The sequence below is a fragment of the Erythrolamprus reginae genome, chromosome 10 (genome assembly GCF_031021105.1).
Source record: "Erythrolamprus reginae isolate rEryReg1 chromosome 10, rEryReg1.hap1, whole genome shotgun sequence".
In the NCBI taxonomy this organism is placed as follows: Eukaryota; Metazoa; Chordata; class Lepidosauria; order Squamata; family Dipsadidae; genus Erythrolamprus; species Erythrolamprus reginae.
In genome coordinates this window covers 4471486-4483646 of record NC_091959.1, presented here as the reverse complement: position 1 = coordinate 4483646, position 12161 = coordinate 4471486, and the positions used below count along the sequence as shown (strand labels likewise).

Genomic DNA, 12161 nt, shown 5'->3' with positions numbered 1-12161 from the left:
TTCCACTGATTAATTGTTTTAACTGTCAGGAAATTTCTCCTTAGTTCTAAGTTGCTTCTCTCGTTTAGTTTTCATCCATTGCTTCTTATTCTACCACCAGGTGCTTTGGAGAATAGGTGGACTGACTTCCTCTTCTTTGTGGCAACCTCTGAGATATTGGAAGACTACTATCATGTCCCCCGTGTTCCTTCTTTTAATTAAACTAGCCACACCCAGTTCCTGCAACCATTCTTCATATATTTTAGCCTCCAGTCCCCCAATCCTCTTTGTCGCTCTTCTCTGCACTTTTTCTAATCTCAATATCCTTTTTGAATCGTGAGGACCAAAGCTGAATGCAGTATTCCAAGTGTGGCCTTACCAAGGCCTTATAAAGTGGTATTAACCCTTCAGGTGATCTTGATTCTATCCCTGTTAATGCAGCTAGAACTGTGTTGGCTTTTTTGGCAGCTGCTGCACACGGCTGGCTCACATTTAAATGGTTATCCACTTACAAATGTAAGTAAAGGTGTCTGTTTTTAAATTATTGTCCACTTACAAATATAAGTAAAAGTGACTGTTTTTAAATGATTGTCCACTTACAAATATAAGTAAAAGTGACTGTTTTTAAATGATTGTCCACTTACAAATATAAGTAAAAGTGACTGTTTTTAAAATTAATGACAGTGAAAGGAACAATCCCCTCCACCTATCCCATATGGGTTATGTAGTCCTACTGTAAAAGAAATAAAAGCTTACACGCCCCTTGCCTCCGAATGTTGCAAACCTTTCACAGTTACCTTGCGTGAAAATACATAAACACTTAAATAGCAAAGGATGCTCCTGGCCCCCTCTAGCACTTTTTGAATCCCGCGCGCTCCGGAAACTCGCGCGCCCATTGGCCGCCGCTTCCTTCCCTCTCTTTCCTGATTGGCGAGGACGCGCAAAGCCGCGACGCCACAGTACGCCCAGGTCGCCTCTCCCCCCCTCAGGACTGCAGTTCCCGGCATCCTTCAGCAGGCGGACGGAAGAGGGGGCGGAGCTTCCGCCGCGGCTCTCGCGGCCGCCTCGTTGGCGGATCTTTTTCTTCTTCCAACCCGGCGCGGCTCGGCTTTATTAGCAAAGGATGTGAAGTGCTCGTTCCAGCCGCCTACAACCTCCGGCATGCCTCGCGCGGACTCGGGCAAGCGTTTCCGGTTGGAGCAGCCGGCTGGTTGTAAACAGGCAGGTAAGGAGGAATATAAAGGGCGTCAGTGGGGGAGGGGAGGGGTGGGAGTAAATGGAGGGTCTCTTGGTGAGGGGGGTGTTTCCCCATTTCCCCCCTCCCTGAAAGCACAGCAGCGAATCTGCGGGGCCTTTAACTCGCCTGGGCCACTATTATTGTTGTTATTGTTATTTATCATGATAAAGGAAAGTAGTGCTTCCCAATGGGTAGAGCTGATGAGTGTGGCTTTATTTTGGGGGGGAGGGGGGAGGGGGGAGGGGGGAGGGGGGAGGGGGGAGACCCGGTCTCTATCGTTGGTTTAACTCTTAAGGCCCCAACCTCTGTGACTTTCAAGGGGAGATTGGACTGCCACTTGTCCCCCTGTGGTGTAGGGTCTCCTGCTTGGGCAGGGGGTTGGACTGGATGACCTCCAAGGTCCCTTCCAATTCAAATACATACATACATACATACATACAGTATATGTATACATTAGCTAGCTAGCTAACTAACTAATTAACTAACTAACCAACCAACCATCTAACTAACCAACTAACCAAATAACTAACCAACTTACTAACTAACTAACTAACTAACTAACTAACTAACTAACTAACTAACTAACTAACTAACTAACTAACTAACTCTATTTTCCTGCATAGCATACCCTCTTCCTCTTCCAAGGAAGCTTCCAAGAGAGCTTGCCAGCTCTCCCATTCGTGTCTTATCCTCCTAACAGCCCTGTGGGGTAGGTCATTTTGTGCCAACTGGCCTCCGTTTCACCTGGAAGAAGCTGGTCTGACCTGGAGACGTATTTTTTTAGAAACATAGAAGATTGAGGGCAGAAAAAGACCTCCTGGTCCATCTAGTCTGCCCTTATATTATTTCTTGTATTTTATCTTAGGGTGGATATATGTTTATCCCAGGCATGTTTCAATTCAGTGTCTGGATTTACAGAGTGGGCCTTCTCCGGGTCCCGTCAACTAAACAATGTCGGGTGGCGGGCCCCAGGGGAAGAGCCTTCTCTGTGGCGGCACCGGCCCTCTGGAACCAACTCCCCCCGGAGATTAGGACTGCCCCTACTCTTCCTGCCTTCCGTAAACTCCTTAAAACCCACCTTTGCCGTCAGGCATGGGGGAACTGAAACATCTCCCCCTGGGCATGTTTAATTTATGCATGGTATGTCTGTGTGTGCGTCTGTTAGCATATGGTTTTTTTTAAATATTTAAATATTTTTAAATTTGTCTGTTTACTTATGATTTGTTTCTACATGTTGTGAGCCGCCCCGAGTCTTCGGAGAGGGGCGGCATACAAATCTAAGTAATAAATAAATAAATAAATAAATAAACTACGTCTGCTAGAAGTTTGTTCCAAGCATCTACTACTCTGGACAGACAGACAGACAGACAAAGAGGATGGAGAGAGGCAGACAGACAGTCAGACAACAGATGAAAAGAGATACTGATGATGAAGATGATAGGTAGGTAGGTAAGTGGGTAGATAGATAGATAGATAATTAGATAGATAGATAGATAGATAGATAGATAGATAGATAGATAGATAGATAGATAGATACATGATAGATAGATATTGGTAGATGTTAGATAGATGGATAGGTAGATAGATAGATAGATAGATAGATAGATAGATAGATAGATAGATAGATACTGGTAGATAGATAGATACTGGTAGATGTTAGATAGATAGATGGATGGATAGATAGGTAGGTAGGTAGGTATGTAGATAGATAGATAGATAGATAGATAGATAGATAGAAGGAAGGAAAAGGAGAAGAAATAATGATGGAGAGAGGTAGACAGACAGCCAACAAAGATGAAAAGATACTGATTATGAAGATGATAGGAAGGAAGGAAGGAAGGAAGAGACACAGACACAGCCAGACGGACACTCCTGATTCTGACACGCTCTCTTTCCCAGATTCTGCTTGGAGTTCAGATTGGGACCTCAGAGAATCGAGCCACTCCGGCCCCACCATGTCTCTCTCGGAGTGTTACATCGCGGTGAAGCTGGCCGACCAACCCCTGGCTCCCAAATCCATCTTGCGCCTGCCGGAAAGCGAGCTGGGCGAGTGCCCGCTGGGGGGCTGCAGCATCTCCTACCTGAAGCAGCTCATTACGGGGAAGTTGCAGGAGACCATCCCTGACCCAGAGTTCATTGGTGAGCTGGCCCACCCTATTCTCATCGAATACTTCGTTCTGTACAAAGTTGAATGTGCTTTTTATGTGTTATCGTTTCCTAAGTGGACATTTTGATTTCACAGAAGTTTGATTTACTTGGAGTTATATTGTGTTCTTTGACCTGTTCCCTTTATTTTTTTCAGCAGTATAATAAATCTCGTCTGCCTTTCAGATCTCATCTACTGCGGGCGGAAACTGCGGGATGAGCAGACGCTCGAATTCTACGGGATTCAATCCGGCTGCACCATCCACGTCCTCCGAAAATCCTGGCCTGAACCGGAGCAGAAACCAGGTAAAATTCTTCACTTTGGATCTCTAGCTGCTAGGTATAACAAGCAGGAAGAGGGAGATTATGATCCCGCTATATAGAGCGCTGATGAGACCCCATTTGGAATAATACTGTCTCCAGTTCTGGAGACCTCACCTACAAAAAGATATTGACAAAATTGAACGGGTCCAAAGACGGGCTACAAGAATGGTGGAAGGTCTTAAGCATAAAACTTATCAGGAAAGACTTAATGAACTCCATCTGTCTATTCTGGAGGACAGAAGGAAAAGGGGGGACATGATCGAAACATTTAAATATGTTGAAGGGTTAAATAAGGTCCAGGAGGGAAATGTTTTTAATAGGAAAGTGAACCTTCCTTCCTTCCTTCCTTCCGTCCTTCCGTCCTTCCTTCCTTCCTTCCTTCCGAGGTTGGTAAAAATGAGGACCCAGATTGTTGGGGGCAAGAGGCTGATTTCGTAAACCACTTAGAGAGGGCTGTAAAAGCACAAGGAAGCGGTATATAACTCTAAATGCTATGGCTATTGTCTCTTCTACAGAACCGGTGGATAAAATGGCGGCCGTGCGGGAGTTCCGTGTGCTACATACAGCTTTGCACAGCAGTGCCGTCTTCAGAGATTCGGTGAGTCACAAAACTGTGCCGTTCTTACTTTCTGGGCCTGTTTTATTTTGCTTCCCCAACAAACACAAACTAGACTTCTCCAGGATCCAGTTCGCTGTTTTCCTGTGTGACTCTCCCTTTGGTTTTCCACGCAGGTCTTCAAGATGTTAGGGAACAAGGAATCCCTGGACCAGATCATTGTCGCTACCCCTGGCCTCAGCAGTGATCCCATCGCTTTGGGTGAGTCGTAGTGACAAATAGCAATAGAATTAGACGTACATACCGCTTCACAGTGCTTCTCTAAGCGGTTTACAGAGTCAGTTGCTTGCCCCGTAAATCTGGGTCCTCATTTTACCCTCCTTGGAAGGAGGGGAGGCTGAGTCAACCTGGAGCCTATGATGATCGAACTCATGGTAGTGGGCAGAGTTAACTTGGGGTACTGCATTCTAACCACAGGAGAGAGGGAGGGAGGAAGGAAGAGAAGAAAGGGGAGGGAGGGAGGGAGGAAGGAAGGGCAATAGCAATTATATACCTCTTCACAGTGCTTTACAACCCCCTCTAAGCGGTTTACAGAGAGTAAGCATATTGCCTCCAAAAATCTGGGTCCTCATTTGACCCACCTTGGAAGGATGGAAGGCTGAGTCAACCTTGAGCTGACCAGGAATCAAACTCTTGGCAATGTGAGCCAAGTTCAGTGCGATACTGCATTGAAACCACAGGGAAGGAAGGAGGGAGGGAGGGAGGGAGGGAGGGAGGAAGGAAGGATGGAAGGAAGGAAAGGATGGAAGGAAGGGAGGGAGGAAGGAAGGAAGGGTGGAAGGAAGGAAGGAAGAAAGGATGGAAGGAAAGAAGGAAGGATGGAAGGAGGGATAGAAGGAAGGATGGAAGGAAGGATGGATGGAAGGAAGGATGGAGGGAGGGATAGAAGGAAGGATGGATGGAAGGATGGATGGAAGGAGGGAAGGAAGGAAGGAGGGAAGGAAGGAATAATGGAAGGAAGGAAGGAGGGATAGAAGGAAGGATGGAAGGGAGGAAGGAGGGAAGGAAAGCAATAGCAATAGCTCACCTGTCCATTCCTAAAGATGGGAAGAAAAATAGAAGCAGGAAAGTGAGACGTCAGACTTTCCATTATGCCTAATCTCCAACTCCAAAGAGGATGAGTGGGTTTTTCATCTTCCTCCTTTTTCGGTAGAAATAATACTCTCTGCCTTTGCTTATTCCTGATCCTGCTCCCTTCATCTCACAGGGGTCCTGCAGGATAAAGACCTCTTCTCTGTTTTTGCTGATCCAGCTATGCTGGACACGTAAGTGTGCTACAAATGCTTTTATTTTTTTTAATTGATATTTCTCTTCTCTCTCTCTCTCTCTCTCTCTCTCTCTCTAATCTCTCTCTCTCTCTTTCCCTATCTATCTCTCTCTCTCTCTCTTTCCCTATCTCTCTCTCTTTCCCTATCTCTCTTTCTCTCTTTCCCTATCTATCTATCTATCTATCATCTATCTATCTCTTTCTCTATCTATCTAATCTCTCTCTTTCTCTATCTATCTATCTATCTATCATCTATCTATCTATCTATCTAATCTCTCTCTCTTTCTCTATGTATCTATCTATCTAATTCTAACTCTCTCTCTCTCTATCTAATCTCTCTCTCTGTATCTATCTATCTATCTATCTATCTATCTATCTATCTATCTATCTATCTATCTATCAGGAAAGACTTCATGAACTCAATCTGTATAGTCTGGAGGACAGAAGGAAAAGGGGGGACATGATTGAAACATTTAAATATGTTAAAGGGTTAAATAAGGTTCAGGAGGGAAGTGTTTTTAATAGGAAAGTGAACACAAGAACAAGGGGCCACAATCTGAGGTTAGTTGGGGGAAAGATCAAAAGCAACATGAGAAAATATTATTTGACTGAAAGAGTAGTAGATCCTTGGAACAAACCTCCAGCAGACATGGTGGGTAAATCCACAGGAACTGAATTTAAACATGCCTGGGATAAACATAGATCCATCCTAAGATAAAATACAGGAAATAGTATTAAGGGCAGACTAGATGGACCAGGAGGTCTTTTTCTGCTGTCAATCTTCTATGTTTCTATTTATTTCTAAAATTTATTAGCTTCCCATCTTTCCATATCGCAGTGATGGCGAATCTATGGCACGCATGCCACAGATAGCACATGGAGCCATATATATATCAGAGGTCATGGGAGGCCTTGCCCTATGTCAGCTCCAGAATCCATGTGCCCTGGCCAGCTGCTTTTTTCCAATAACTTTTTGCTTTGGGACTTCGCTGGTTTTTCTAGACTCATCCCAAGCCACCCTGCATTGGTCAACGCCATCGTCCTGGTCCTCCACTCTGTGGCAGGCAGTGCCCCGTTGCCCACCGCTGAGACCTCACGCAGCAGCATGCCTTCCAGCTCGTACCGCGACATGCCCGGTAAGGAACTATGTACTATGACAAGGAGCACAAATGGCCAGAGTTAATACTCGGGGGGTGTTAAGGAGTATGCAGAGTGACTCCTAAGTTATCAAGGATACACAGGCGCAAAGGAAACGTGGATTCCTGGCAGATATCCAGTAGTCACGAGAGATGAGTAATGGTTCGGTCATACAAACACAGATATATTAAAGTGTATAAAATTAGTATTTACTTTGGCAAAGATCGTAGTCAAATTAAACAGTCCAGTCATACACAGTTGTTCTGTCGGGCTCTCTGGTAGACTCCCCCCCAAAATTCACAGGTACAAATTTCAGACACACACATGTTTGAAAATTCAAAACAACGTTCTTTATAATGAAAATTCACTTAAACCAAGCCCTCTTTTGGTATAGCAAAGAGGGCTTCATCTCCAAACAAACTGGTAATTTGTACAAGTCCCTTATCAGTCCTGTGATACTTAGCTTGCAGCTGGGAGGCAATTCACAGTCCTTCTTCTTTTACAAAGTGACACACACTTTGCTCTGGCTTAGTTTCAAAGCGGGGGAAAATCAGCACACAAAAGGTCAAAGTCAGTAAAGCAGGCATGAAACACAACGATCAGATAATCCTCCACAATGGTCAAACCCACAGGCTGCTCTTTATAGCAGCCTCACTAATGACCACAGCCCCACCCAACCACAGGTGGCCTCATTTTCTTTGATAATAATCTCTCAGTTGTTGTTGCCTATGCGTCGCTCTCTGCATGGGTGGCTGTATCATTAACTCTTGTTCTGAATCCAAGGAGGAGCTAGATAATTGATCTCCTTCTGAGCTGTCTGCCACACTCTCCTCCTCCCTGTCATTCATGTCTTCTTGGTCAGAGGAGCCTTCATCTTCAGATTCCACTGGGGGCAAACCAGGCCTGCAGTATGTGGATGTCTCCCCCACATCCACAGTCCTTGGGGCAGGAGCTGGGCCAGAGCTAACCACAACAACAGTTAAATCAGCCAATATCTTTCAAGGCATTAACAATACTACTAGTCTTATTTGTTCAGCTTACAAATACTACTACTAATAATTAATAATTATTAGATTTGTATGCCGCCCCTCTCCGAAGACTCTATCATTGAACACACAATTCTTACTACAGCAGTCATGGTGAACCAGCAATACCAAACAGAGAAATAACAGAAATAGCAGAGAGAAAGAATAACGCTTCTGGCTCCCCCTTATGGCCGACTGCAACACTAACTCTTAAAGCTGTAGTGCTTCAATACATACAAGCATTCATTGTTAGCTTGTTTATATATTGTCAGACCCAACTGTTATGTTAATAGTACTAATGGGGCTAATAGGACGACAGGTAGTCCTCGCTTAACGAGCATTCATTTAGAGACAGTTTGAAGAGATGGAGGTTTCGAATGAATGGTGCTTATGCCTGGTCACTGAAGTTGTGGATCTTGGGCCGTTGGTGTTTCCGGCGGGAGAGGCCTGACTTTGGGGTGAGGTTCAGTATGGTTTCTTTCTCTCTCTCATCCAGGAGGATTCCTTTTTGAAGGCCTCTCTGATGATGAAGACGACTTCCATCAGGTAATGGGAGAAGATGGGTGGACATCTCTAAAATAGGGAAGGCCAAAACAAGAATGGGTGGAATGGAATAGAAGAATAGAACAGAGTGCAGAATGGAATAGAATATAGAGAATAGAATTAAATAGAATTAGAATGGAATAGCATAGAATATAGAGAATACAATATAGACTAGAATTAGAATAAAATAGAAGAGTCACCTGTAGGAGCGGGGCTTAAAGATTTCTACCAAAGCATTGTCCTGATTGAGGCCTCTCCTTTCCCAACAGAGCACAAGGACCACTCCATCCAGCAGCACCTCTGGATCCCGGCCAGCGTCCCTTGGCTACACCGGGGCAGCGGGGCCTCGGCCCATCACGCAGAGCGAGTTGGCCACGGCCCTCGCCCTAGCCAGCACGCCAGAGAGCAGCTCACACACCCCAACGCCCGGAACGCAGGTCAGCTGGGAGCAGAGAGAGTTTGGCTGATCTCAAAAGCCCATCCAGTAGAGTTTCCAATCCAGGGGTGTCAAACTCGATTTCATTGAGGGCCACATCATAGTTGTGTTTGACTTCGGGGGATCGGGGTGGGTGTGGCTAGGGTGGGCGTGGCCAGCCTGATACCACTCTTGTTGGGGACGAGTCTCATGGCACATCACTCTGCCAACAAAAATGGGCTCCCGAGCTCTGTTTTCAGCTGCCATGGCCTTTTGCAACACTCTGCTGGTAAAAACAGCTTGATGGGGGCATGTGTGGCCCTCGCTGTAGGAATCATAGATATAGAGATATGTCCAAGTTCAGAAAAGATCTCTCTGAGCAGACCTGCCCCTGTGTTCAGAAGCTCTCTGCCTTTCTTGGACTCGTGGCTTATTTTTTATAACAATTTTCTTATGTATACAAGTAGAAAAGATCAACTTTACTAACTTAGTTACAATGCTAAATGGTTAATATATGACAGTAGACAGACAAATCATATCAAGGTGTGATTGCCAACTAAACAGAAGAGTGTCTAACTTTTGGATTTGTGCAAGCCTCTTGCCTTCTTTCAGAGAAGAAAGATATAGCTGCTTTAATGAATGGGATCATTAAAGCAGCACGACTTATTAAAGCAGCTGCATCTTTCTTTTGAGCTGGCAGAAAATACCAAAAAAAAAAAAAATCCCTTGGGTAAATATGTGCACAAGCATGAGTTATGGATTTGTTACACTTCTAACCTTTCTTGGTGCTAAGCTGGCTGATAAGCTAGGAGCAAGTCTTGCAAGGTTAGGAAGGCGGCGTCTGCTCCCGATTGACAGTTCCGATCTTTTCCTTTTTCAGGGCCACTCCTCCGGCACATCTCCCATGTCCTCTAGTGTCCAGTCGGGAACGCCCATCACCAATGACCTCTTCAGCCAGGCCTTACAGCACGCCCTCCAAGCCTCAGGACAACCTAACCTTCAGGTGTGTAAACCTCTTTTTTATGTAAAGTTTTTAAAATTGATTTTTATAACAATTTTCTTATGTATACAAGTAGAAAAGATCAACTTTACTAACTTAGTTACAGTGCTAAATGGTTAATATATGACGGTAGACAGACAAATCATATCAAGGTGTGATTGCTATAACAGTATAGCAGTAAAACATTCACACAACACAAGAAATTTAAAGCAAACCCGCCAGCCCACCTCTCAGGGGGAAAAAAGGGGAGGAGGAGGAAGAAAAGGAATCCAAAGCTACTTTCAGGCAAAGCCTCCACTATGTTTTCTCAACTGACAATGTAGGTTGTAGATTGCACCTGAAAGGAATATTTTGAAAGAGAAGTAAAGAACTGCCCAAAAGCAGAAATAAAAGGCAGAGAAAATCAGAGGGACAGAAGCTTCTCTCCATCTGGAGAAGGAAAGAAGGAAGGAAGGAGAAATGGAGGGAACAAGGAAGGAAGGAAGGGGTGGGCAATTAATTTATAATTATAATATAATTATAATATAATATTATAATATAATATAATATAATAATATAATAATATAATATAATATAATATAATATATATTTATTATTTATTTATTGGATTTGTATGCCGCCCCTCTCCATAGACTCGGATATATAATATAATATGATATGATGTGATGTGATGTAATGTAATGTAATGTAATGTAATATAATATAATATAATATAATATAATATAATATAATATAATATAATATAATATAATATAATATAATATAATATAATATAATATAATGTATAATGTATAATTATAATTTATAATATAATTAACTCAGTACTATCCAGTAATATACAATATTGCGTAGAACTGAGTTAATTATATTAATCTGGCCCCCTAAAACCATCCCAATTTCTCATGCAGCCCCATGGCAAAATTAACTGCCCACCCCTGTTATATGGTAACATAATGGAATATCGCCTAGGATTGAACTAATCCTTGACAGGGCGCGCGAGAGAGATTTGAACCTTGCTCAGGGGGGGCCTGGCTGTATTCGTGTCCATGACGGTGTTTGACCTGACGTCTCTTCCTCTCTTGGTTTTCCCCTTCCAGAGCCAGTGGCAGTCCCAGCTGCAGCAGCTGCGAGACATGGGCATTCACGACGACGAGCTCAGCCTCCGCGCCCTGCAGGCCACCGGGGGTGACATTCAGGCGGCCCTGGAGCTCATCTTTGCAGGGGGAGCCCCTTAACCATGCCCAAGGCCTCCCTCCCCGTGCCGCAGGAGGCGATGGTGCACGTCCGACCTCCATCCCACCAAGCCAGCCCTTCGATGCGCGTCGCCTCCCTGTTTCCCCGGCGTCTTCTTCCTCCTCGCAGGGTGGAGTCCGGAACGTTGTGTCCATCTCCTTTCTCCTGGCCCCTCCGGATGCAACGGGGAGCTCTGAACATCGGACGGCAGTTTGGCAAAACAACTGCCATAAGAGGGGGCGAAAACGCTCCAGGATCGGGAATTTTGTCGGTTGTCCCAGCTTCGCCGCCTCCCCAAAATGTCTCGCTTGATAATGTCCAGAATGCGCTTGTTTCTGTCTCCCCCTTGTGGTGGTTTTATTCCTGCCCTGGCCAAGAATCCCGTGTGGTTTGCTGGACTCTTAAACTCTCTCATTAAATGTGGCTTCCTCCAGATTTTTCCCCGTGTTTGTTTCTTGCTGCGGCTGCTACATAGGTGATCTTTGCAGGTAATCCTCGAATTACAAGGGGTTGATCACTTTTTATTTACTGTATTTTTCGGAGTATAAGATGCACTGTTTTCCTCCCTAAAAGAGTCCTCTTATATTCTGAATGTAGCTAGATTCCCCACCCCCCAGGCCTAACTAGCTGCAAACGATCTTCCCAGGTCTTACCTCACCTTTCATTGTTTCTCTCTGCAAAGAATGTTTTCCAAGCGCTAAGTCTTTCCAGGGGTTTTTTCATTGCTTTACTTGCTCCGAATGTTTCTTTCAAGGTGCAAATGATTTTCCCAGCTCTTACTGGCTTGCAGGCTCTTTCATTTCAGCCTTCCATCCTTCCGAGGTGGGTCAAATGAGGACCCAGATTGTTGGGGGCAATATGCTGACTCTGTAAACCGCTTAGAGAGGGCTGTAATATAATATAATATAATATAATATAAGTCTATTGATAGTGTTCTTCCTTCCTTCCTTCCTTCCTTCCTTCCCTTCTCTCTGTCCTTCCTTCCTTCCCTTCTCTCTGTCCTTCCTTCCTTCCCTCCCTTCTCTCTGTCTTTCCTTCCTTCCTTCCCTTCTCTCTTTCCTTCCTTCCTTCCCTTCTCTCTGTCTTTCCTTCCTTCCTTCCCTTCTCTCTTTCCTTCCTTCCTTCCCTTCTCTCTGTCTTTCCTTCCTTCCCTTCCTTCCTTCCTTCCTCTCTTTCCTTCCTTCCTTCCTCTCTTTCCTTCCTTCCTTCCTTCCCTTCTCTCTGTCCTTCCTTCCTTCCC

The 12161-nt window shown here is 44.6% G+C and overlaps 1 protein-coding gene across 1 annotated transcript; it reads left to right on the top strand.

The window, feature by feature from the left end:
• The first annotated feature begins 995 nt into the window (after positions 1-995).
• On the top strand, positions 996-11354 carry UBL7 (ubiquitin like 7). The gene is made up of 11 exons (XM_070762635.1): positions 996-1204; positions 3116-3355; positions 3548-3667; positions 4201-4283; positions 4418-4502; positions 5509-5566; positions 6571-6704; positions 8227-8276; positions 8543-8710; positions 9569-9691; positions 10786-11354. Exons 1-11 carry the CDS (start codon positions 1141-1143, stop codon positions 10921-10923), a joined length of 1263 nt encoding a protein of 420 aa, XP_070618736.1. The 5' UTR covers positions 996-1140; the 3' UTR covers positions 10924-11354.
• Positions 11355-12161: the final 807 nt, after the last annotated feature.

Bases quoted from the DNA above. Each gene is read 5' to 3' on its own strand.
- UBL7 (XM_070762635.1), top strand. From the start codon at position 1,141: ATGCCTCGCGCGGACTCGGGCAAGCGTTTCCGGTTGGAGCAGCCGGCT. The intron at 1,205-3,115 runs GTAAGGAGGAAT...TCTCTTTCCCAG, and splicing joins GGCTGGTTGTAAACAGGCAG to ATTCTGCTTGGAGTTCAGAT. The intron at 3,356-3,547 runs GTGAGCTGGCCC...TCTGCCTTTCAG, and splicing joins CCCTGACCCAGAGTTCATTG to ATCTCATCTACTGCGGGCGG.